Source organism: Cyanistes caeruleus, chromosome 2 (assembly GCF_971803275.1).
Source record: "Cyanistes caeruleus chromosome 2, bCyaCae1.hap1.1, whole genome shotgun sequence".
In the NCBI taxonomy this organism is placed as follows: Eukaryota; Metazoa; Chordata; class Aves; order Passeriformes; family Paridae; genus Cyanistes; species Cyanistes caeruleus.
The window spans coordinates 116255582-116283283 of NC_141702.1; the positions used below are offsets into that span (position 1 = coordinate 116255582).

Genomic DNA, 27702 nt, shown 5'->3' on the forward strand with positions numbered 1-27702 from the left:
TAACACCACCACCCTGCAATTCACTGCAGTCAAAACTAAAGGATTTGAATTTTTAAGGTTTTTATTAGAGAAGTTGAAAGTTTCATCTCAGGACTGACAATAACATAATTATCTCTCTTCATTTATTTTGTTTATAGGAATATGTAGAATTTGTTTGTACAAGCATATACAACAAAGTAATTGGTGCTTAGTACATTGAAATCAGAAATCTGATTTGTTCTAAACTACCAGTTTTCCATGCAGTCATCTTTGAATTGGCAGCATGGACAAATTCCAAGCCGAATGCTTACATGCATTGTTTTGCAATATAACTACAGCAAGCTCTGGAAACATGCAAATTAACACATTAGCAAATTGTTTTTATATCTAATGGACATAAAAAGGTTATTCCTGATATGAAATTCTGAAAATCTGCATAAATACTTCTGTGTAAAATTAAATTAGTTATGTACTTCTTTTTTACTACAAGTATCAAGAATGCCCACGTAATTAATATACACACATATATATAGAGACCTTGTAATGCTAAAAGTCTTTGTAATTAATCAAACAATATTCTGTGCCATACATTTACTCAGTATTTACCAGCTAGTAGCATGACTGTGGTCATATAGTAGGCATTAAAGCCTTAGTAGCATTTGTATCACATGCAAACATACTCTTAGCATTTCTGTTTACTAATTTTATCATGTAGCAACATGTATGTGATTTTCTACAATGTTGTGTTTCCCAAGTGTATAAATACTTTTTACATTTTCACAGTTACAAACTTTTTGCCAAAAGCCATTTGAACAATCTTTTAAGTTACAATGAACTGTAGTATCCGAGATCTGCAGCAACAGGATCAAAATGCAATTTCTATACAAGCAATGTAGGATGTAAACTTTTCTTAAAGTGCCTAATATGTAATTCCTTAGAGCACTGATCAATTTTGGCACGAATACACTGTATTTCCCTCAGGTTATGCACTGCAGTAACTGCTACAGGATGTTGGTTCCTCTCAGACATGATAGAGTTGATATGGCACTTGTGAATGACATCATTAGGCTGCAGGAATACCTGTCAAGTTACTGCTGCAGCTGATGAATTTGGCTGATGACTTTCTACACGTTGTACTTTTGAATATATGCAGTTACCTTTCAACTGCCTGCTGTCTGCTGCCTGAAAAATAACACTTGAAATATAATTTAAAATCACCCAAAATCAACTCCTTACTATCCTAATTATTACTTGGCATAAGGTCCAGTTCAGTGGGCTCAGGGACATCAGGTGCCGAGCATCTGACAAGGCGTGGCACGGCAGGGTCTGGCAGCGTGGGCTTTCTGCACAGCACATCACACATGAGAACACAAATGGGAAATTACACGACTCAAACTACAGCTTTGTTACCATCTGAGATGATGTTAAAGGAATTTCCTGTGTTTTGAGGCTCTGATCATGTGACTGTGACACAGGCAAGGTGCCTGGTGAGATACAGAAAAGAAAACAGGATGGGGTTTAAAAAACTCTCTTAATCTTTGGGTCAGGGTTTTTCTGAACAAAGGAAATTCTTATGGAAATTCAACGAAGGAAATGCAGTGCCCAGTGTTAAAAAAGAAACAATGCAAACCTTAAGACTTGGTGGTCCGTAGCTACACTTGATATATTAAGAACAAAAAAACCCCAAACAAGCCCCTGCCGAAACCACACCAAACCAAAAGGCCACTCATCAACCTCAGCAATGTTATTTTGAATTTTGCTCTCATTTTAAGGATGCTGTGCTCTCCAACTTCAATTTGCTTGTTGAGGCTTTAAACCACTGTTGCTGGCCTGCGATCCATCTCTGCTTCCAGCTTCACCATCTGCTGCATCTCCTTTGCCTGCAATCCAAAATAACCGCATGAAGCGTTGCATTAGACCTTTTGCTCCCAAGGAAGCACATTCACATGAGAGTGTCTGAGTGAAACACAAGCAAAATACACTGAAGAGATAGGTGACAACATTATTTTTACACTCCTTGCCCCCCCACCCCATGTCACTCTGTTTTCAAAATCGGATGTAATCCTTCTATCTACAAATCCTTAGGAAATATTTTTTTATTCTGTTCTGGGGGTCATGGATTGACTTTCTAAAGTGTGTGATAAAATGCAGAAGCCCCAGTTTTCGGAATATGCTAGGCAGATTCCAATTTACTGCTTCTCCAGATAGGAAATGTCTGGGAATGTATTCCCACTGCTGTTATGAGAGTACTGCAATGTGTTAATGCCTGAAATTCATCTGTGATCTGGACTTGTTTCTTTCATAAACACAAGGAATGACAAAAATCCATCAGTGTAACATCTCCCTTGCCGAAGGCAAGATTTTTTAAGTAGTTTTTAAAAATATTTTAAGTATTTTTTGAAAATAGTATGTTTTTAAAAAATAATTTTTGTCTGACCTGGAGATCCTTATGATTATAGAGGGGATGTTTTTCACCTCAGGATTAGAATACTGCTATGTGCTGCATGGGATTACACACCCTGAATCGACCTGAAACTATATCCAAATGCATTATGCAAAATCCAGCAATGAATACATGCCAGACCTCCCTATAAACTCTGCCTGCCTCAGGCTCTGCAGGCAGAGTTAAAGCTCTGTGTGTAAATGGTGACTGGCCTGGGAATCCCCTCTCAGAGGGCACTTTTTTAATTCCCTTCCTCTCTCTCTCTCTCTCAGATGCACACACAGCCACACTGTCTCCTCCTGCAATCATGTTTTGGTTCAAAACGCTGCAGTTTAAAGGAACTGAGAGTCAGCATCTCCATTTTCCCTGGGGGTTCTCAATCTGGGAAGTTATTTAAATCCATACCCCAAGGACCCTGAATAAACTTGCCAGAGGGAAATCTAACCCATCTATACAATAAAACTCAGGAGCATTAGGACAACTTTTAGGAAGAGACAATCCAAGCTGCTATTTTCTTTGGTGTAATTGCTGTATATACATCATGCAGGGAAAAATGGTTAAGGGACTTGATTTATATAAACTATGCTCCTCCAGAAGTTGTAAAAGTTTCTTAGACAGGGAACTTCGCTATACAAGCTTCTACTTAAGGAGTCACCTATTCCAGATGTGCAAACATATATTTGCATACGTGAAAATGGGCAGATGTAGGTCTAAAGTAATGAGGGTGGATCTCTATTCCTTTTCAAGGTAAATGCAGATTTATGCAGATGTGACATACCTGCCTTCTTGAAAAATCTAGCCCTGCACTTGCTTAATTATCCTCATCATCTTCTTGGGGAAAAAAGTAATTATGATAACAGCAAAGCAACCGTCATAAATATGATTAAAAATTAATTGACGTTCTCCATTTAAATGACTTAAAAGCTTGAAAGTAATGAGGAAATAATTTTAACATGAAAATATGGAAACATAACAAATAAATCAATATGGACAACCTCTTCTGAAATGCTGGCTGGATTTTACCTGTGTACGAAATGAAACATCCAAATAAAACAAAACCCTGTGTTTTTTTCTTAGTGACTCACACATTTCACGTTTCAAGTTTGTGACTTGACTACAGGAACAGTGTCCTATAAATATTCCATGTCCCAGTGTATTGTGTACAGAATTCTTTCAGAGAACCTGCCTTCACAGACCACATTAGCATCTAGCAGAGGAGCAGGATCTTGTTTGTGCCGTTCTGAGGCTGGGTCAGAGAGTGCATTCTGACACTAAACACACCAGCACAAGCCTCTGGAACCTACATGGAACTTACAGTGGATCCATGGAGTCAGGGGCAGCCAAGGTGTGCTGTGTGTTCAGAGTGCTCTCTGCTTAGATCTCACACAAGCTAGGAAACACATACAGTAAAAGAAGAATAAAGATATTTTTTCCCCTAGCCTAATGAGAATATTTTTCATTATTATGTGTCCATAAATAAATAAATGTTGTTACAGCGGGTGCCATCAGTCGTGCAAGATGTTATCAGTTCAAGGGAGTAATTCAGAACAGGCAGTGCTGTAGCAGGGGATGTTCCAGCTCAGTGCAGCTCTTTCCCTTGGAAAGACAGGGGTTAATAGGGATTTCTTGGAGTAACGATTATTTAGGAAGCCACAGCAGCACAGCCACATCATTAAGTGTAATTGCCAGAGCTTGTAACATGTTGGAATTTGAAGTGAATTTTAAAGTGCTCTTCCACAGACACTAGGAAGCTATTTCCAGCCATCTAGTCTATATTTGGCTATTCTTAGAGTGGAATTACTTATTTTATTACCATACTAAGATGTGTGGATATCCTTTGTCTTACTATCAGCATTAGCAGTTAATCATATGCATGTTAACACTAAAATGATTTTCTTAGATCAATAGACACTCTTACAGACACAATTTAGAACTCTAAGCAGATCTTCCAGTAACAGCAGCTAATGTACAGGTTAATCTCTAAATATTTCCTCTGTGCATCACTGTTCATATTCATCTGAATTTCAGATGCTAAAGCACAAAATACTGCTAATATTGTGTCAGGCTCAAATATCTGTGTGCAAACAAGATTAGCACTGTGCTCACTATGTCAATGGCACTTCCCAATGGTTGCATTTACAAGGAGGGCTCCAATGATAATGATTTAATTTAGAAGGAAAGCACACTGAAATAATAGTTTGCTTATTATACGTCCATCCTACCTTGTGTTTGAGACACTGCATGACAGGATTTCAAAAGCTGTTTGTACAAAAATAAAAATGTCAAAATCGAGTAATACAACAAGAAGCAAATTAAATGAATGAAAACTAAAGTGAGATTGAAAAATTAATGCAAGAAAAACATACATAAAACAAAACAAATTTAAATTTATAACAGTTTCTACTGAAGGCTGTTTCCACCCATAATTCTACTTTTCTCCATTGTATATTTGCACAAAAATTTCCTTGCCTTGTTCAATCAGGAAAAAAAAGTCTTTCAAAATCCTCATTAAACAAATACCACCTGGATCCAACTAACTTTCATTCATCTGTGTATGTAACAGTGGTACCAGAGCCAGCTGGGGGTTGCACTGGTGCACTTTTGGGGTAACAAGGAAATGTTCCAAACAGCACGTATGGGAATATCTGCTCTGATGGATCAAATTAGAGTGAGTTAAAAAGCTGTTAAGGACAACCCCTGTGGCAGAGGCCACCACATGCCCACACAGAAGTGATAACCAGCACACAGAGGAGCTTATTCCATTTAATAACTGATGATTTATCTGACTTTAACAGCAAATGAGCAAGCTCACGTAGGCTGTTGCCATCCCTCAGCTGCAGAGCTGTCAGCCCAGGTGAGGACGTATCTAATTGCTCAAAGAGGTGACCCTTCAGTGACTCACTGATCCCAGCTCCCTTACGCAGAATGTGGTTATCACATTATGGTCAAAAGCACAACCAGAATCATTCTCTCCTCTCCTTATGTACTTTAAAATATGGATCCAAAGCTCTCTGAAGACAATGGAAAGAAAGAACTGATAACACCATAGCTCTGGATCAAGTTCATCATTCTTTTGTCAGCTATCACAGTGACTCCACAGATCTGCCATGGCCCAATTTCCTCTCCCAGGTCCTGCCTCCCTGCCTTTAGATACTGCTCAGGAGCAGACTGACTGACAGATCCATTCATGCTGGATGTTGGAGATGGCACCTACAGCATCCCTGCGAGGGATCAGAGTGGGACTCGTGGTTGTTATCCAGGAGGAGGCAGAGCAATCAGCAGAGTGGTGGCTGGGGCTCTGTGGTAGCAGCCACCTGAGATCTTAGAAGATCCTGGAGGTTTACCCAAGGCTGGAGCTTTGGGGCTCTGTCCTGACAGTGGAAATACTTGATTTGTCTGTACTATTCCCTTCCATATCTCTCTGCAAGATGGCTTTAATTTGTATTATGGTGTCTTCCAGAGAGTTCAAGTTCTGAACATTTACCAAACAAAGAAGTGAGTACATAACCATTAACAGCAATGGGTATTAAACGGAAACTAGTGGGTATTAAATCCTTCCCTCTTCTCTCACCTCACTGAACTGCTGGGTATATTCCCCTTGCAGTTTACATTTTTAAGTGCAGTACTGCTAGTCCATGCAATTATTCCAGCTCTTCTGCCTCAACCTTTCAGCAAGGGAGCTGCTCAGAACATAGTGTTGCTTCCACCAGAAATAAGATTAGAATTTTCCTTCCTTGCCAAGTAGTTTTTCAATTTAAAAAAAAAAAAAAAGGCTTATAAACTAGCAGAAAATAATAAGGTATTTTAATTAGGAAAGGGTGTACTAGTACAGATAAAACTCCCCATGCTACTGTACATCTCTAGAATTCAGTCCAAACTCACTGTCTCTTGGAGTTCAGAGATGCTCTGGGCACGTTTCACCTCTAATTTTTCAATCAGTACTAGAACTGTAAGTTCCAAAACGAAGGAAACCGATTTGCTTGAGTTGCTTTTGGGGAGTAATTAAAATGGATATGCTGGGTCCTTAATGACTGTCATATCTGGCTAACGAGTATCAGTGTGACTGAACAGCTGAAAAGGCACTCTGGATGAGCAGTTCAGCTCCCACAGGCTCAGCTGAAACAAATCTGGTGCTGTATCATCATTTAAGTCACCTCACCTCTTCATTTTGACTCCCAAAGTAGGTAGTGACTTTGAAAAAGTCCCCATTTTTGGTAAAGACTTACATTCAGAAGGATTCTACTCAGACTGACTCTGGTTACTGTTTTCTCTAGCTTGTTTTTCTCCTAAGCCTTTAAAACAAGATACCTGCTCGTTCTGCTTCTCCAAGACTTCTAAGTGCTCAAGTTGAACTTTTTTCAACTGATCCATTTCCTTTGACTGCTTCATTGCCAACTGTGATTGAGAGAAAATAATGGGGGGGGGTGGGGAATATATTAACATTATTAACAAGTAAAATAAAGTAAATAAAGTAAAATTAAAAACCTTGAGAGATACACACATATCTTGACCCATTTAGGTGGCATAAAACATCACAGGAGGCCTATTATATCACCCGATCTTAATAAAAGCTTCATATTATTATATTATTAATTAATAGATATAATGAATATTCATATTATACACATTGCACATAATACATAGACTTGGCAAACACACAGGAATGAACAGTAATTCTGTTCTTTGTCTTGTATAGATGTCAGATCTTTTGTTCTACAAGTATGTGCAACAAAGCAAAGACAAAAATCTACTAGAGCTGGATTCTCAACACAGAGGAATGAAAAAGAATGAAACAGTGCCCAGTGACTTGTCAAGGTTATAATTACCCTTTTTCTCTCTTCCAGGAACTTTTTCGTGTTGCTGCTGTTCAGTTCTCTGACTCGCCTGAAAAAAATGCAAACATTCTCTATGAAGACTCAGTGGAAAAAAAGAAACCCAAAAGCTACAATAGAGAGAATCACAAACTCTTAAGGTGTATTTTGTCTTCTGATTATCTATACCAGGTGGGAATAATGGCAAATTGAACACTCCTCTGGCTACAGAACTTTACACTCAGAGATTTCCAAGTATATTGGCAGTATGATTGAAGATTTGACTGTTGTGAATGAACTTTGCTTTTTTCTTATTCAAGAATGGTGTTCAAAACTTCCAAACAAATTATTTAATGAATTTGTGCATCCCTTGCTGCACTCTGCTGTCAGTTTTGGTATATAAAAAGTGCTGTGTGTCTTAAGAGTGGTAATGGAAAAAAATCATCTGATGATCATAAGCAAAGTTACACTTATCAGTACTGCAAGCTTCTTAAAGCTGTGATTTATGCAAAAATATAAATATATAATTGTTACATAAAATAATTTAAGTGTCTCTTCCTAAGATTTCTGCCATGACAGAGAACAAAAATAGTTCAAACAGTTGAATCAGCCCACAAACCAGAACCGCGTTCAGATCTGGGAACTGGTTTATCTTGGAGTCATTAGTGAGGTCTAACACAACAAAGCCAATGGTTACCAGGGCTCTGACAACTCATCCTCCTGATGAGCCAGGAGTGTGCAGCACTCAAGGGACTTGGTTCAGCAGAAACAGGTTCAGGCTTTGGGAACAAAAATAGCCCAGTGCCAAGGAGGTGATGTAAAAAAGGAAAGAACGAGCCAGATGGCAAGGCCAAAGTGAAGGGGAAATCCCAAAGGCTTAAAAGACATCATCGTGTAGATTCTGCTTTTACTCCCTTCTCAGTCAGGCCCTCATTTCATTGAAAAAGCAAAACAATATAATGCTCTTGAAGTACAATAATTAAAATTTAATAGTGTGATTTGACCTACTCTAGTCAATCAAAGATCATGGCACCAGAATTATTAAAAGGATAAATATGAGAATATCACCGTTTTTTTTGAAAACCATCATCTAAAAATATATCCAGCAATCTTTAGACCTTGTTTCCATACATAATGGAATTAATTAATCCATGACTTCCCCTGTCAGCCTTTGACAGCATTCTTCCCTTGTCAGGAGGGGATACTCACCTCTCTCTTTCAGCTTTGTTTTTGATAGATTTGTCTTGGCTAATGGCTTTGCTGTTCTCCATGGATATTTTAGCCTGGTTGGCACGCATCTCCTTGCTTTCCCTGGGCAAAATCAAACACAGTCATTAATGTCTAAGATGCAACTGCTGTGGAGGTTGGGTTCCTCTACACTGTGGTTACTTTTTCCTTGAAGTATTAAGGAAGAGGAAGGAACAAACACATTAAAATTCCCTTCCTTTGGGTAGAATTTACACAGTTAGAGCAGGCATCCAGAAATCTCCATTTATTCCAGAGAATATAATCTGAAAGACCAGTTCAAAGCATTTTTAGGCTTTGAATATTGTAAAAGGGTATAAAATACTCTCTTTTCTCCCTATTATGACTTGTCCTAGTATGAGATACTATCAGCTGTTTAGAAAATGCAATTTGTCTTTTACAACTGCCTAAAAAATTTATGAATCCTGCACTCAGAAGGTGACAGCAATATCAACAGTAATAATATCTGCTAGTTGTGGTACGAGCTGACAGACTTCCTTTTAAAACTTCTACTTCGGGTCTGTGGGCCTGAAAAGAGTGGTTTAGCCATGGTCAGGCTTGTGTTTGGTTTCTCTTTCTGGCTCAGTGAACCTTTTAGCCTTCCCTGTGAAATGAGAGGACTTTTAAAAAATTTTTATTAAAGAACTGTGGTGCCTTTTTTTTTTTTTTTCTCTTTTCCCTCCCAAGAGTTCATAAAGTTGAACATTTCCTGGATGCAGATTTAAAAGCAGTGGTATCACAGCCAAAATTAGTCTTGGTTCTAAAAAAACTGATGTGTTTAGAACACATTTCACTCCAACAATTCTTTCTCCAAATAAAAGCTTATATTTTCTATACTGAAATTGAAGTGATTTTCAAGCACTCTGTCTTATGAGGAGAGCTGAAATGATTTATTTTGATTACTGTGCTGAAAGATATGAAAAAAAAGTCAGTGTAGGTGTTCAAACTGACTTAGCCTGTTTGCATCAGATACAACTTCAGAGTAGAAGAAGTTAAAAGGATTAGAGGACTACTGTGCATCACTGATGATTTAGAAATGAGGCACTGGCCATGGAGGTGGCTGAAAGGGCCAACACATCACGTTGTCTCCAGCAGAATCACCCTCCCTCCCACAAGCAGTGGTGATTCCTGGAACTGGAAGAAGTGGATAAGCCAGGATGGTAAAGAAAAAAAAAAAAAGAAAAAGAAAAAAGGATTCTGCTAAATGTGGCACTGCAAGATTTAGCTGCTGATTCTCTACTGAGTCATAGTGACTGCACCTCTGAAATTTATACAAACATGTCTTTTGAAGGGATACTTAACTTTAAGCATCTAAGTCTACCCTTGGAATTTATATATATATTTAGATGACATCAAAGTGCATTAACATGTCATTTTCTGACACCAGTATTGTTTGAAGAAATAGAAATCTCATCTATTAAAAAAAAAAAACCACCACACAATTTTTCTCTCTCCCTCCCAGCTTATTTTATCTGGAGTACATAATGCTTGTGAATAACAGCCTCATGTCCCCAATTTCTGAACCACTGCAGGATCACCACATCCAGATGAGCCAAGGTAACTCAGTCTGGGGAGGCAGGGGGGCTCAGCACCCCTGGAGCTCAATAAGCTTCAGGTTTTTAGTTGTATCTGCTGCCTTCTGCTTTGTTTTTAAATGAGCCTAAAGCACAGACAGAAATTGCTTTTTGTGCTGCCCATGGAGGGAAAGCACCTTTCCTACAGCAGGCAACTGCATCATTTTAGTTTATTGATCTCTGCTACCAACCCTGTGCCCTCTGTTGTGATATCCAGCTCATTACCCAGCTCAGAGAGAGGGAAGTGGTGAGCACAGCCTGCTGAGACCCTGCTCCACTCCCACACTGCCCTCACACAGATCCCATTTTTCCTATGGATATCCCTGAATTGCCTCCTGGCCTCTGGAGATAAACACATGTCTTCCTACACACAATATATTACATTAAAAAGTTTACAAATTATGAAGTTTAACATTTCTTTGGGGCATTATTATTCACATTTCAGTATTTCACAGTCCAAATTCTTCTGAAATATTCATAGATTCTGACACAGTCTTAAATTTGTTTTAAACAGGAAAATCTGCTGTCTGCACATAATTGCCAAATAAGCAGAAACATGCTAAATTGCAATGAATAAAGCAGAAAGAATATTGAAGGTTGTTATTCCTGGGACAGCTGAACAAAGAGAGTTCTCAGTATTTATCAGGATGTAAATTTTCAGATCTGGTTCTTAGTAGCTTTAAACACAGATATGGCAATACATGGAATGATTTCTAATAAAAAAGCAAAATACATTGCCAAGAATATAAGAATCATATACAAGAAATGATAGAGGGATGTTTAAACAACACACAGATTCAGAAATTCTAAACTCAAAAACTAAAACAATGAGCAAAAAGATTTTTAAAAAAATTAAGTTTTGCCTTATATATATATATACACTATTTGCCTGAAACGACAGCTTCTGGCAAAGTTAAGAGAACGTGGAAAGATGTATGGAAAAGAAAACAAAAAATTTACTTTTACAGGCCACATATTAGTAAATTATCTTCCAAGAATTCTGATGAATTTCAATTAGGACGGAAAAAAAGACTCAAAAAAAAAGAGAAAGTGATGTGATTTCCTGGGCTGATGCAGCCAAGTATGATTTAGAGGCACAGAACCAAGGACTGCACCTTCCTCTGGCTAATAATTTTTGAACAATGAATTTGTACAATAATTGAATAATTTTTGGACTTCACATTTGACAGGGCATGTCTTGGAGGGTAGCTCGAATACATGTGTTAACACAAAGATCAACATAAAGATGAGCTCAATACAAGCCTTTTGCTGGGAGAATTCTCTGTTGGATGAAAAGCTTGGAGCTCCCAGCATGTGTCCTCTCTGATGCAAAGATAAGCTGCTTTTTCCCTCAAGAATTTAAAAAAATAATTTCAATTTCTTCTTCAAATGTGATTTATTTATTTCTTATCGCCCATGCATTTTATGTGAAAGGTGCTGAAGACAACTATGTATGAATCTACATATTGATATATACATTATGTGTACACACATATTTTATGTCCATATGCTTTTAGGCTGCTTCGGATAATAGAACATAGGATAAAAAATTATTCCTCTACTTACCACCATTTTTAGCACTGTGACTATAATGTGCATGTAACTTTATTTGATTTCAAATAGGCAGGATGGTTAATTACAAAAGCATTAGTGTCATGTAGCATCTTCTGTGTGATCACAGCAGGATATTGTATAATATTAACATATCAGTCTAGTGTAGCTTATTCTGTAACCCCTTTTGTCCTCACTTCTCATGGATCTTTCTTAAAGCCACCAGTGCTATAAACATGAGTCCACAGCTGACAGCAACTCCAAAGGATATTTCCATATTTGATACTTTTCAGTTTCCAGTCTCTGAATTGAAGTTTCTGGGTAAAGTCAATTCAAGCTACTGATGCTCCACCACCCCTGCTGCCTTTAAGGAGGTTCAGATGATCTAAATCAGCTAAGAAGCCCATTCCTACATCTACCTGTTGGAGGTTAGGATTTTTATTTTTTTTTTCATTCTCTCAGGGAGTTTTGTCCCATTTGTTGCTAAGAGACGATAATGACCGGGTATTTAAGAGAAAGAAATTACCAAGGTGGGAGAAGGGTGCAGGTGAACTTTAGTAGCTCAGGGGCTTTCTTGTGGAGGGTCAGAGATAGCGGGAGATTTTGGCTGGGGGTGAGGAGCTGGGCTCGGTGCCTCTCTCTCGTGGGATCGAAGGGGAGACAAGGCTGCGGCTGCTGTGGGAAGGATTTGCCACCACTGCGGGGTTCTGTCTCCTGTTATAGTCTCCTACTGCGAGTGAGGCTCTGCTCATAAAAGTGGCCGATGCACTGGGACCTTATAAACACCTGGCCTCATGGAAAGGACCCTCACCATCTGCTCGGGCATCTCAGGGCAAAACCCAGGGCCCTCAGAGCCTTCCCCTCCCAGGGGAGATCCTCCCAGGATCCGGGCTGCTGCTGCCCAGCCCCGCCGCTTCTCCGCCACCGCTCAGGGTTTTTGGCTACACCATAACCCCAGCCCCCCTGCCTGCCGGGATACCCCCAGTGCTCCCGCTAAGGCTGCAGAGTTTCTGCTACATTTCCACTGCTCCTCTGGGCTCTGCCCGCCGCCGCCATTCCAGCCGCTCCCTTCGCCCTCCAGCCCGCCCGCCATGGCCGCCTGAGGGAGCGGAGCTGGCGGCACAGCGCCCCCTGGCGGCGCGGGGAACCATCGCCCCCGCCCCGCCCGGCCGGGAGCCGGCAGCGCCCCTGGCGGCTGCGAGCGGAACTGCAGCGAGGGGAGAGCGCCCGCGGGCAGGAGCGGCGGGGCTGGGGGTCCGCTCTGCCTGGGGCTGCTGCCCCTGCGCTCTGCTCGCCTTTGATCCGTGCTAGGAGAGAACTGGCACTGCTTTTCCCGAACCTCTGCCTCACAGCCCCCTTCATTTCCGAGTTATAATAATTCCGAGGGAAGGGAGCCACCTTTTCCGTTCCAAGGGAGGTTCCTGCCTTCCCTGGCAGACACATCTTTCAAACCAAGACAATACCTAAACCTTGTATGGTTCCTCCTTTTACTTCTACCGTGCATTCAGCCCAGTGCCTTTGGCAGCAGTACAGGAGCTGTCAATGCAAAAAACTAAAGCAGTACACAGAGCAGACCTAAACCAAGCCCTCGTTGTTGGGCAGTGCTGCTCTGCTCACCTGTCATGGGAAAATTTCAGCTGCTGGGTTTGTTGTTCGTGAGCATTAATGAGCAGTTTCTTCAGTAGTTCACACTGTTGGTTCAAGTGCAAGTCGCGGATTTCTTGCTCCTCGGCGCTGTGCGTGTTGATCATCTCGGACCACTCCTTGGTGTGCTGGGCCACGATCTCTTTGACCTGTGGGGAGGTAATGCCAGATTTGTTGGAGGCTCCCAGACAAAGCAACTCCTCCTGCTGCTGAAGGTGATGTTAAGGCAATCATAAAACAGGTTCTAAAGAACACAGCTAAATTGTGAAAAATGAAGTTGCACAAATGAAGTTGCTTCACAGATAGCAAAGCCACTGAGGACAATGCTGGGTGGGTATAAAAACAGATGTAAACCAACCCCTACTATTAAGACACTATTATCTAAAGTGCCCTGAATAGACTGGCGAAATAAATAGGCTCTTTACTGTACAACCATTGTTTTAAAACCTCTAACACTGAGCTAATAATAAAACAGTTTCACACTTTTGTTGCCAAGAAAAATACATATATACTGGAAGTACTGGACTTTACAACGGAAAAAAAGTAGTGAGCAGGATTTCTTTGAGGGCTTAAAGATAGCCTTTGATTTTGTGGAGACAGTTTCACAAACACGGAGCATTTACAGAGAAATCCTGTATTTAGTACAACCTCAATCTGAAGATGGGCTACGTATCTTTGTTTTATACTCATTAAGTCAGCAGAGAATCTGACAAGTATTCTTCTCTTGCTTATCTCCCAAGCCTCACAAGAATAATGAGATTAAAGTTTTGGAATGTTCCCAAGAGACAGTATTAAGAAGCCTAAATCAGAAGAATTGTTATTACAATATATCGCGCTCACTGATTTTGAAAAGAAGCTAATAGAAAGATATGTTTTATTAACCTTTAATGATTATCTTTGGGTATTTTGACATGCTATCCTACTTTTCCATAAATGGTATACAAAATTTGCCTCCCAATAAATCCACCATCAGGTAAACATTTCAACTACAACCAATAACATCTGGGTCATTTTTTACAAAAGCAGATTTGATCCTTTTTAACAAAAATTGCCACCATTTTGCTTAGAAAGTGAGAGAACGGTGAGAGAATGAAAGTGAGAGAATTATGCAAACCCCAGCTAAAATATTTAGCTGGGGTTTGCATAATGAAGAACAGATTGTCTTGTACACAGTGGTGAAGGTGAGAAAGGTGGAGATTTTATCAGCCCCAGTCTCCATTCTGCCCTGGAGAGGCTCCTCTGAAGGACCTCTTACCTAAGGCTCATGTTGCCCAATAAAGAGGGAATCTAATGAAATAGAAAAGTGAGTAATTCTGGAACAGATCAAGATGACTAGCACTACCTGAGAGCCAGATTTGCACTTAACTATAGCTGAAGAGTGGTCTCATACCAAAACAGGTATGAGCAGCTGATAGCGAGCAACCTGGAGTTTTCTACAGAAAACAACAAAAGCCTTTTGAGGCAGAAGTTGGTATGACTAACACAGGCCCAATTCATCAGGGTGCTTAAGTGTCAGTGTGCCTCCAGCAAAATGAGCCATGCTTCTTTTTGTGCATGTGGGGAAGTGTACTACTAAGCCCAGAGCCTGTCAACCATGAAATGATATGAAGGATGTGGTGCAGCTGGTGGGAGTAGTATTCTTAATAAGATGTTCATAAGTATTGCCTTCAGAGCCTGAAAAACATGAGGATTCAGTTTTAAAATGAGTACAAATAAAAGTTTGAATGTGAATTATTTGAATCTGTAAATGTGAAGGAAGGAAAAACTAGCTTTTCAGATGGAGTTCTGAGAGTTTGAGGGGCAGATACTCCAGCTCACCTCTGGCACCACCTCAAGCGCTTCAATTTGGGCCAAGTTTAGCCCAAAGCGCCTTGTACTGCTGAGGTGAAAATGTGGGCAGTTCCAAAGCAGGATTTATCACTCAGTCACTCTGGAAATTCCCCTCTTACATCTCCAGGGCCTCAAGCAGCAAGACACTTGAGTCAGGTTGTATGAATCTCCTCTCAACAGTGACCTCATTTGGCTTATCAACCCCCAGGGAGACCTAGGATGGACTTGGGAGAGCTAAAAGTCATGGCTGAAGGTTTTAGGAAAACACATTTCTTGTTTATTTTCAATGCAGAGTTTCCAGATGGAGTCCATCCACGATTTGGATTAAAAATGATGCAGGTAGATCAGTCCAAAATCCTGTGTGTAATTTGGAGCACAGCAGCAAAGGGATTGTGCCCTCAGAAAATCCCCACAGTCACAGTGTTAGAAATTGTTAATATTTCAAAAAGACAAGTGCTGTTATGTGGCCCAGGGAGCAGGAGGCCAAGTGTTCACCACCACCACAGGCATTCCAGTAAACAAAGAGGAGTTTGCTTTTATTTAAGGCCTCCTTACACTTGTAGAGAAAATACAAAATAAACTTTACATGGAAAAAGAATCATGAAAATAAAATAGTGAAATAAATAGTGGAAGTCACGGTGGATGCAAGTATTTTGTGAGTTAGTTGCAAGGAGTTTTCAAAGCCCAAACAAACACAGAGGAACAAAGACTCAAAGGCTCATTGAAATGAATGTGATAATTGTTCTTAAATGGTGAATGTTATAAACCACAGAGGAACCTGAAGGCAGGAAATCTAAATCTCAGGTACACTGATACCAAAGGATCATATAACACCTCATAGAATTATTGAGTCCAACTCCCAAATAAAAACCCTGCAAAGTGACAGTGTGGTAATACTTAGATAAAGTATTTAATCTAAGAAGGAAGAAATAATCAGAAAAACACCCTGCCTGTGTTTGTGGACAGATGTGCTATGATGTGCTGCTAATTCCAGAAGCAGCAGGCAGTGTAAGAAGCAGATACACCTCCTTGTAAAACAAGCTTTTCTCTAGGGATGTGAAAGAGAAACTTTCTTTTATCACATCTCCACCAAGGCACAAGTCTCATTTCAGGTACAGCAAGATATAACCTGACGAGAAGGAGGTAAGGGATGTGCCAAAAACCAGTTACAAGACTTTAAATACCCAATTTGACTCAGATTCCGAAGAACTTAGAACTCATGGCCATTAAATCATCTGAAATCCAATTTTGCTGTAGATCTGTGATAGACTTCAAAGTTCAACTGTAGTAAATTCAGAGAACATCTCTGCTTTTCTCCAATTTACTAGCAGCATAGTTGAAATGACTATTTAATTTTCACTGGGCTGTGCTCTTGTCCTACTTTCTGCTCTTAAGACAGTGTTGCTTGTCCTAAAGGACAGGAAAAATAACCATTAGTTAACTTCTCTCTTTCCTGTTTTGCAGACTGTATTTGCAAGCCTGTCCTTTCATCTGTTCCTACATTGGGCCTAAGAGACTAATTAAAATCCTGATAAGGAACCTTCTTTTGCACAGCATATATGCAAGAAGTTTGTTTAGTCACTAAGTTCAAGCAGGAATGATCTTTGAAGTAATCTTTCCTTTTTTTTCTTTTCATCCTCTGCCCGCTTGATATTGGGACCTACTTTCCTAATGCAGGCGAGTAATTTGCATTTGCTAGGTTAATTGTGTGTGAAGTACACGCTGGGACATTCAGATTTAATTTCAATATTTCATGTCAAACTTGGGCTGGATGTTTCCTCATGACAGGAGGAGTTTTGTAGATGTAAAGGTCTCTTTGGTGCAAAAGGTGTGTACAGGCACATTGTGGCACAGAGCTGTATTGGAGGACACGAGCTGTAATTAAAGATGAATTATATTCCAATCTGATATCAAAATTAGTGGGCCAAATGCTGAGAAATGCTGAACAGCTGTTAATTAATCAAACTCCCACTATATCAGTGTAATGCATTCAGCATCTCAGAATTTAATCTAATTTAATTGCACCTACCTTCATCTAAGATAAGAGTTAATTTCCCTATGGTCTTGAGCACTGTTTTCCAACCTGTTGCTTGCAAACCTTTGAATGATCTCCAGGAATAATTCAAGGGCCCACACACAGCAGTTGAAACAAAAGAAGTTGGTAAATAATCTGGACAATTTCGATGGAACCACAGTGAGCAGGACATGAAAATCATTAGAGGAATCCTCAGAGGGGGATGACTTGCAGAGATGCTCTTTGGGAATTATCTGATAATCAGAAGCTTGGAATTTCAAGTCTAATATTGAACTCTTATGTTTCAAATCTTAAATTTAAGTCTCCTTTCAAAATGTCATCCTAAAACCTGATATGGGAGTGGAAAAAAAAATCAATCTTTTTTTCCAGGTATGGATTAAATTAAAGAGAACCAATCTGAAAGCAGGATTCTGAAAGGAGAAGAGCTCAGAAACTGAATATATTTGTGAAAAGGGAGAACATGAGTCACATTTATTTGGATGTGGAAGACTAATGAACATTTGGATGTTCCTTGTGTACAAATTCTACCTAACTCCAGACTATGAGTGAGACAGGTGAGAGAGAGATCAGAGGAAATGTTTCTGTGTAATGTCATTTCAAATGAGTTTTGGAGCTTATGTCTGGATGATTGGGAGCCAGTGCTCCTCAGAGAGTTTTTGTCACTAAGAGAGGAATTATTTTTTTAACTTAATAAATTTGCTTCTGTTTAAGGAAAGTGCTCTGGACTTTTCATAGGGGAAGAAGATAGGGAGACAAGAGAGTGCTTTATGTTTCATTCCTGGGGGGTTTTGCCACATCTACAACTGAGAGGGCAGCAACAAGAAAGCAAACCTTGTTTAGAAAATTAAGATCTTTTCCACATGAAAAAATAAAACCAGAGAACAAAGTTCAAGGATAAAAATTAACTTGTTCTAGCCTCAAAGATGTGACTGTGTTTGTGTTTATTTTCTATTCTTGTCTGATTCCTTTCACAGGTTTCAGCTTTCACTGGGGTCAGTCTCTAGTACTGTCCTCCCTCCAGATAATTTTGTACATGGATGAGCCTTCCTGCCACCCTCTAATCTGGACAGCTTTCCAAAACATATCAACAAGTCCTGGATAAGACTTCCAAAGGAAATAGGAAGTCAGTGAATACAGCAGTGGGACAAAAGTACAGAGGAAACAGCTCTGAGCAACTCCAAGTGAGCCATGAGCTTGAGATCAGCTTTTCCAAATTAGCTGAGGTTGAGTTCCAGGGCACTTTTATTCCCCAGGACCTTGGAGAAAACAAAGCAACCAAGCAATGGGGAAAAAAAAACCCAAAACACTAGAAATAAGAAGGCTTTTGGTTCAAGAGCAACTTGGGCACCTCATTCCCTAAGAAACAGATTACCAAGGCCACAGCAACAATGATGGAAAATGAAATAGAAACTTCTTTATGTATGTATTTTGGGAATGTATTTAGCATCCAAATTTTGTATCACACGTATTCTCTTGGCTTAACTAGAGCTGACACAAATGACCAGTTTCACTTCACGAGGCATGAATATGGCGCTTTCTTCAAAAATTTCAAAACAGCAGGAAATTGATGTTGCTTGAAAAATTTTTTTAAGAAACACTTTTAGACACTCAATTACTCCCATTCTTTTCAACATGTCATTATTGCTGAAAATTATTCATATGCTTCCAAGAAAATTAACTACCACTTGGGTCTCAAATTCTCTCTTTCAGAAGTTGCATGTGTTAAAATTGGCTGTTTTCTTACCTTAGATTTGTGATCTGATGTTAGTGTCTGAATTTTAATTTCCGTTTCTTTCTTCAATTCAACACAATTACTTCCTCTAAAAGGAAAAGAAAAATTGCAAATGTGTGCCACAAGTTAAACATCTCCCCATTCAGTCTGCACTTACTAATTAAAATGTTAATCAAAGTTGAAGTGCTGCACCGTATTGGAATGAAATTATTTCTTCTGGCAATCCATTCACAACTTACAAAATATTGTTGGATTAATGATCAGTCAATTCAAACACCACATGATTAATTCTAGATTAGTCCAGCAATTATTCTGTTGCCGAGGATGTGTCAGGCATCTCCATTTATGATACTTGGTTCCTTTTCCAGGCTTAAAATACCTTGCCAAGAAAAACCAGTTTCTGCCTGAAAACTTAAAGGCCTGTCCTTGCCATAATTTTAGATTCTTTGGTTAATTATATTTAGTTTGAGGCAGGTAAAATGACATCATTTGAATAATTACCTCCCAGGGTGATTTGGGAGTACTAAATTTGAACACCTACAGAAAGTGTAGGTGTCCCTGTGTGAGAGTAAGTGAATGGGCTGCAAAGGAGGGGCCTGAAATAAATATCTTGAGAGAATTCTGGACACCACTGTATTATTTCTGTGTTGGATTATCCACTGATGTAAAGTGATGCAGCTCCACTGTCTGGACAGGGACATGTTCATTTATCAGCTGCAGCTGGCCCTAATAAGGATGGTCATTGCAGTAACATTAATCCATGTTTGCTCCAGAAAAGGAGATTTATGAAACTCTTAACAAGTTTAAATCCTATTTTCATATCAAAGTACTGCTAAACTTACAGAAATTAGCAGCAAATTTTATCATCAAACAGTACTAGGAAAGCCCTTACTGAAAATAGCATGTCTTGTTGTCCCAAGGGTCACCAGTCATTTATTTTCTACTCAGAGTAAGGGAAATTGTGTAGATATTTCTAACACTGATTTGACACTTTGGAAGCAATCTAAAGTCATAGAGAGAGGTTCTAACCACCATTAACTCTGCCTGAAAAAACCCAGCAGCTGAAAGGGAAGTGTCTTCGATTACACTGTGATCAGGGTGTGGCTGATATCAGGAACATTTGATTTGTTGATCAGTATGAAAGCCATTGATTCTTAGGTGTGAATCAGACATACTTTATCCCCAAATAGCTTCATTAGTTCAATTACTGGACTCTTCAGAATCCCAGACATCCAAACCACCAGCTGATCCCTACTCTGGAAATGCAGCTTTCATCATATCCCAAGGCAACTTCCAGACAGTTTGGACACTGGGAATAATGGGAATTACCCAGCTGCAGTGGCCAAGCCATGGCTGAACCATGGAGTCACAGCTGGGAACCAGCAGAAATACCCAGGGATAGCCCAACCCAGGGTCAGCTACCCATGCTCACACACACAGATACACTTGGATTTCTGGACAGTCCCAATAAATCAGAAGGATCTTTGTGTGCCCTGACTCCAATTCAGAGTGGGAACACAACCATACCTATCCCCCTGTGCCTCTCTGAATTTTTAAGCATTTCAAGTGTATGACAGAAATAGCACAGGGAGCAAAATCCTGTCCATCTGTCAGTGAATTAGCATGTGATTAAAAAATCCTACTTTGCTGAACAATATGCAGTTGGCATTTGTCACACCATGTGGCAGAAGTGGACTGAAAAAAAAAAGTGCACAACAAGATCAGAAGAGAAAGTTGTCTTTACACCTATCAAAGGACTTTTTGTCATTAAATAATCTGACAATTTCAATATGAATGTCTTGAGAACATGTTTTACAACTTTTATTCCTTGCAAATGCTCCAGAACGATAGCCAAGGAAATGGAGCGTGTCCTGTACTCATTGAACCCACGACTCTGGATTCATCAGAACATTTAAGGTCAATAAAATTTGTAAGTGCCAACCAATGTATTCACTTTTAAACATGTCCTTTAATACCCTGCACAGCTGGGGTGGGCGTAAGTACCTTGCAGAATGGGCTTTCAGGGCTCATCCTTAAGGAAGCCCCTAAAATATTTTGCTATGGCATTAATAAGTGTTTTCACAGAAAGTCTGTCAGATACTGATTTTGATTTGGCTCTTAATTACATGCACACAGTCTTGTAAAACTGGAAGAGCCATCATGTGACTGAGAGCTCTGGAATCCATGGAAATTGTGGTAAGGAACAGTATTTGGCTTTGCATTAAAGCTGGTTTTGGAGTGGTCATTTCCATTTTGTTTTTAATTCATAATGTGAAACCATCATAAAGGCTTTGGTGTCCATGCAAGAAGCATTATAGAATTAAGAAAAGATGCTGCAAGTAGCCAATGGAGTGTCCTCAAACTGTGAATCAGATTATGGACTGCTTTAATACTTGTCCCATTTTGGGGTGATCTGGACAGCACTGTTATTCAGAATTTCCCCATATTTATTCCACAGAGACAGCCATTTCCACCTTTAACTTCCTGACACACCTCCCTTGGCCATTTTTTCTGGACAGGCAGAGGCACTGGCTCCTTCTCAGGCCAACAGGAACACTCAGATTCTTAAACATCAGAGCACAGGGAAATATTTCTGCTCCCACAATAATTATAGTGCAATGCCCAGAGTTCACTTCTCTACCACTGTAGTAAATAACCTGACTGTAATTAAAAATCCAGCTGTATCAGTAACCTTCTGCTGTGTTATATTCAATGAAACTGAATCAAAGCCACATTAAATTAATCAATCCTGCAGTTGTCCCTTCTCTGCTTGGAGAAGTAGTAATTTTCTGGAAGAAACTCCTTAGATGGTAACTATTTTTGTGCTTACAGTTCTCCTTTCTTGAACAAGAAATGTACAGCATGAACTGTGAGCTTTCAATAATTTAGTGAGGAGAATTCTCCTTACCTTGTTTACTTCTGACAGTTCTGTTTCTGTTCCTTTGCCAGTTTACAACATGTGCACTCAAAAACCCACCACCATTCCAAATAATTTATAGAAAAAGTATTGGAAGAATCCAGTGCCAAACAGGCATCTATGTTCAGTATTCAGTGAGTGAATTGCTGCCAGCTGTTGTTGCCAGATGACAACAATATGAAATTAAGAGCAACTATTAGCATAGCTGGATATGGAACTAAAGTTATTCCTGCTGTCTCAATGAAATTCCAGTGACAGTGAAAGGTGGAGAGGAGAAACTGCTGCCAGATGAGCAGCAAGGCAACAGCAAGTCCTGCTACTTAATTCCAAATTAGAATTAGACATTCTATTAAAGTCATCAGCATCTTCCAGGAACCTTTCTGGGACAAACAGGAGATTCACACAGATAACATCCCAGGCCATCAGCTTGTGCAAATCAAAACAACTCTACTCCAGTCAAATGAGTAAGATTCAATTATCCCAGCTGAGGATCTGTAAGATTTTCCTCAAAAAGAAGCTTCAACTCAACAGCACAGCAAAAGTCTATTGTTTTCAAACATTCAGGATTTAAAAGCAAGCTTTTCCCCTAAAATCAAAACATTGCTACTTTCTGATCACTAGAGCTGTTGAGTACCTTAGTCTGCTCTCACTGAACACTACAGTGACATTCCCTGGGGAGTGCAGTGAGACCAGACCAAAGAAAAAAAAAATTAAGGCAAATCCTTTGCCTTTACTTTTAGAATTCTGATAGCAGAAGATTAGAGAAAGGCAGAGTGATTCCAACATTTATGGCCCATTGCTAGACCTGATTCTCAGGCTGATGCATGATGCTGGTTCAAGCTGCAATGGAATAATTCTGAATGCTTTATTCCAGACCACAAAAGCATAAGATATCAAATCTATTTCAAGTCTAAAGAAAAACAATTTGAAATAATATCTTACCCCTTCTTCTTGATTGCCTTCTCTAGCATTTTCTCATATGATACCTTTTCTTTATCATATTGGGCCACTATTTTGTCAATTTGTGTGCAGTGCAACTTCTGCATGGCACTGTGCTCCTGGAAAACAGTAGGACCTTACCATTAGGTTGCTGGATTTTTGATGTTCAGTTTTCTTACAGCATAAAAAATAGCAGTGTACAGACAGATTTGACAATGGAATTTAATCTGGTATATGGCATTAAACATTCCAGGTATTCCATCACAAGCACCAAAACATTTCTTCTTCGTTAGAAAAATTAAAACCTCCAGTGAACTCTAAAAATATGGTACATTTTAAAGCAATGATGGGGAAAAAAGTCATCTGTTGGAATAAATATCCATTTAAGTACAATTCTGAAGATCTGGCCCATGATCCCCAGTGATAGCAGCACCCTCACCATTAAGAAATCCCACCTTGTGGCAGACATCTCCTTTAGCAAGTGACAGCAAGCTGTGCAAAACAACTTCATTTTATATTTTCCTTTATCAGAACAGCAATATATCATAATGATGCAAATATCTGACCAGCACAGAGAGCAGCAAATACTGAATTTTCACCACAATAGGAAAAATGGTTCTTTCATTGATGTTATTTTATTAATACCCATTTGCCCCACATTTTATCTAATCGTGGCAAAAAGAACCTCATTAATTAAAATGGCTTCATCCAGGACTTTATCTCTATTTTTTAATAGCTCTTTTTGCATCTATTCCACACTTGCTATTCTACTGTTCTTTATTATTATTTTCTATACACCTTTGCCTTATCACTGTCTCTTCCTCTAAAAATGCTAATTAAATACTTTTACACACACTTTTACCAAAACATTAATAGCAATGCTGCAGTGCTTTCAAAAATCCAGTTCTGGGCTGTACCCCAGCACTCCAGCATCTGCCAAGCACTTCCCCAGGGAACACATACAGCTTCCAAGTGTTGTATTCAGAGTGGAGAACTGAATTTGCTGTTCCACAGAGGATTTAAAGGGAAACAAATAGACTCTGTCAATATTAAAGCATGCCAGCCTCACCAGGGGGTGTTTACACTGATTAACCAGGCAGGGAAAAATAGGGACAGTGAAAAGAATGACTCGAGCTTGACAACATCAGCCAGCCACAGGTGAAGTGACTGAGAGCATCTCTCAAACTACCCACTCCCCTCTGAGGGATGAGCACAGCTATCCAATTCTTGCCACAAAAGACTAAGAACAATGTCTGCAAAGCATGAGACTTCTGCCCACACTTCTGTCAAAATTCTAAGAAATTTGAGTGGGTTTTTTGGTAGCATCTTTTGTTTTCAAATGCAAACTTTCGGTTGCTAACATGTTCTAGGTTGATTCAGAATAAGTTTGCAGGGAAAAGTTTCCTCAGGTAGGTTCTCATGTTTCTTCAACTCCACTGAATTTGCACACTTTTCACATGAATATATTCACAAATTACATGTCATTACAAAGTCACAGTTCTGCCAGTGTTCTGAGAGGCCACCTAACTGGTACAAAAATACTCAAATCACAGCAAGAATATCCACTGGAAAATAATAAAGACTCATGTACTGTTCCTTTGGGACAGTGAGTGTGTGTGTGTGCAGAAACCACAGTTCAGTCTATTAAAGGGAAGAGGAAATAAATCCCCATTATACAAACTTATTCCTGTCCAGTATCTCCCTAAAGCAATGTAAATACTGTGCACAACTGAAAACTGAGGTCTGGAGGATTCTCATTACAAAATAAAAGGATGAGGAAATACAAAGAAGGAACTAACATTTCCAGTTCAGAAATCAATTTTGCAGAAATTTATTTTTCTACAGTCCCATAATTTTTTGTACTCCTGCTTTTGCATAGTGAAATGGAGATTTTTTTTAATGTTCTTTCTTACTAGGCTTTAATTCAAACAGTACATATTTTCAAAGTCAATATGAATGTGCAGGAGACAAATTTGGGGATTTAGATTAATTATGCAATCCTGGTTACTGTCTAGAACCATATTAAATTTCTCCAGGGGCACTTATGACCATCCCTGTTGTGTCTGAAACTGCTAGAACTGTACACTAAAATCCTCTGTTGAGCCTCTTGAGAATATATCAAGGTAATCCCTCACTATCCTTCCTCTTCTGTCTAGCCTAAAAAGCACAGAAACTACCTGACAGCTCTGAAAAATATTATCATGAAGTAGGGGCCCATAAAAGCAGGCTGCTAAAAATGAAGTTGGCTGACTGAGATATGCCCTTTCCTTTGCTCACCTGCCTGTGATGCCACTCCAGATCTGCACCTAAACAGTGCTCACTATATAACTTGATAAAGAAGAGGTATAAACTAAAGGTCATCATTCAGACACATCAGCTGTTCTGTATTTGAATATAAGATATGAATATTAATTCATACTGGAGATTAAAGTTACTTCAGGGAATGAAGGCAGGAAATACTTTACCCCAAAAGCAGCCAAATGCAGGTGTTTCTATGGATACATTGTTTAAAGAAAAGCATTTCTGCACAGTATGCAGAAGTGACTGAACATATTATTTAAATTACCAAAAGCACAGATTACCAGAGCTAAGATTAAGAGAAGCTATTCCTAATAAGGAGATTTTTTTAAGTGGTGACAATTATATGAATTTGCCACTGTTTTTCAAAAGTCAAACACAAGGAATACTACAGCACCAGTGGCTGATAGCTTCCTACTGAACTGAGGTTTGGATCACGTTCTTTGCTCCCAAGAGCAATCACCTGCTCTTCAGCAGTCCCAACAGAGGGATTTTTGGAGAATGTTATCATAGCTGCTGGAGCCAAAATGGCTGAAATGCTGAACAGAAGTAAATAAATGGAAGACAACATCAAAGAGCAACACCAACAGAGTGCTGTGTGCTGGGAAGTGTGGCACCACTTGATTTTTGTTTTACATAATGCGTTTTTGGCACAAGCCAATTTTATAAGATGGAAAAGCATTAGACTTTTCTTTCCTTAAGCATCATGAACAATTCCCTTCTGCTTACTCCCCCAGATCTCTGGAGTGTCTATGGTTAAATCTGGTGCTTTTAGCTTCAGTCTGCTTCAAACCCAGACTTCCTGAGGCTGATGGTGGATAACCAACTGCAGAGTTCTCCTGTTCCATCCCAGCTGATAAAATGCGCTAAGAGCAGTGATGAGCACACTGAGTGCTGCCCTGAGATCACCTCTGAGCTAACGTGGCTGCACTTTCCTGCTCAGACTCTGAATTCCAGGAGCTGCTCTTGCTGGAGCCTTTGGCCAGGCATGACCTAGGCAGGCACTGTGTGGTTAGGACAGGCTCACATTCTGTACTTAGGAGCAGCAGGACACAGGCTGGCTCAGACATGAAATAGCTGTGCTTGAGCTAATGCTGAAAGCCCTTCTGAGTGCAGGGTGGTTTTAGATTATGGCTGGCAATTTTTTCCTCAGATTAGAGGAAGCAAGTGAAAGCCTGAACAGATGGATCATTTTTTTTAATATTAGCAAGCACAGCCTTGGCTCAGATATCCTGTGGGTCACGTGTTAGAGGGAGAGAGACCCCTGAGTATGTCTGTTTTCTACATAACCATTTCTATAGCAAATTGCTGGCTCTTGGCCAATGAAATGACAAAGTAGTGTTTAAAAATTAGCAGCCTCCAAAAAGATCATCCCTATGAAGGTCTAGAAACTGTTGCTACCAAAAAGTGTTGGTGACAGACACTTTTCCTTGAGCATGGGCTTTGCACACAACACAAAAATGCAGAAATTGCTCATTTCTTCCCCTCTGCACAGTCAGTAAGGAGGCTGAAATGTAACTACTTAATTTTCTTACATGACTTTCAATACTAAGAACCCCAAAATAGTGCCAATTATTGAAAGTAATTTCTCCATGCTTCATTGTACAGAGAGTCCCATGCCCAAACAGCAGTCATGAAAATAAACAAAAAGACTGATATTAGAAATGCCCAGGCAACCACATGACATCAGATCTGCAGTGGAATTTGTAAGCAAAGGGAGCAACTGCCCCAAAAGCCTTGAATGGATTTGTGTGTTCACCTAAATTCAGAACTTGAGATATTTTCTTCACTTATTATAACTCTTTCTGTAACAAGAATAATGTTTTTTAATGAAAGTGGGCAGGGTAGAATTTTCTACCATGAAGTATATTTGTGGTAGTGATAAACATAATTGTGGTATCACTGCCAAGAAAAAGCTGACCATGAAGTGGTTAACACAAATATGAATGAGGAGGACCAGGGCTCTTCATTTCTCAGCTACACATCTCAGTTCCCTCTGGTGATTTTGCAGTTTCTCCAGTGCCTGCCTTCAGTGCAGCACCACCTCCCATCATTATTGCCTTGTTTTTCCATGTTGCCTGTCAATAAGTCATGCAAGAGGGAGCAAGACAGAATAATTTCCTGAAAAAGGTGAGCCTTGGATGTTTATATGGGCCAAACAAATGTGCACCCAGCCTCAGGCAGACATACAAAGTGTTGCCAAAGGGTAAATGTGCTCACTGCAGCATATTTCAATACATTCCTCAATCTTCCCCTGTAATTTAATTAGGAACTGCCTATGCTAGTGATCAGCTGTCTTCAATTAGGCTCAGAGAACATACCTTAGCATGTTTCTTCTTTAAGGCATTCAGCTCTTTCTGCTGTTTCTTTAAATGCTTTATATAAGCCTGAAAAAAGAGAAGCTGGATCAGTTTTTCTGTGGCCATATTAACTTAAACCAGGTAAAATGCTGGCTGCTTAAAACAAAAATTTAGGAGCACATCCCGAAAAGCTTGTGTCAGTACCTACCTTCATTTGCTTTAAATCTTCTATCTTCACTTGAGGAATAAGGTCTATACCTGGGAAGGCATTGATACAGTTTATCTAAAACTTCATACATACTAGTATATCTCATATTCAAAATTTCAGTTTTATCACAGCAAACTAAATTTAACTTAAAAATTAATTAATTAATGTTTTTCACCACATTAAAAAAATAGCACTG

The 27702-nt window shown here is 39.4% G+C and overlaps 1 protein-coding gene across 17 annotated transcripts in view; it reads right to left on the minus strand.

Moving 5' to 3' along the window:
• Positions 1 to 43: 43 nt before the first annotated feature.
• Positions 44 to 27702, minus strand: part of PLCB4 (phospholipase C beta 4) — a 185811-nt gene continuing 158152 nt past the window's right edge. For 12 of the 17 annotated variants that reach the window (XM_086873564.1, XM_086873489.1, XM_086873572.1 and 9 more), the window contains 10 exons: positions 27507 to 27556; positions 27320 to 27385; positions 22704 to 22819; positions 18857 to 18932; positions 13221 to 13396; positions 8443 to 8544; positions 7249 to 7306; positions 6731 to 6817; positions 4645 to 4681; positions 44 to 1859 (listed from right to left, as the gene is read on the minus strand). In XM_086873564.1, the coding sequence (XP_086729690.1) occupies positions 1771 to 1859; positions 4645 to 4681; positions 6731 to 6817; positions 7249 to 7306; positions 8443 to 8544; positions 13221 to 13396; positions 18857 to 18932; positions 22704 to 22819; positions 27320 to 27385; positions 27507 to 27556 (857 nt within the window). In that variant the 3' untranslated portion in view covers positions 44 to 1770. The remainder of the gene's footprint in view (positions 1860 to 4644; positions 4682 to 6730; positions 6818 to 7248; positions 7307 to 8442; positions 8545 to 13220; positions 13397 to 18856; positions 18933 to 22703; positions 22820 to 27319; positions 27386 to 27506; positions 27557 to 27702) is intronic. The other 5 variants (XM_086873594.1, XM_086873575.1, XM_086873600.1 and 2 more) reach the window with 1 other exon arrangement.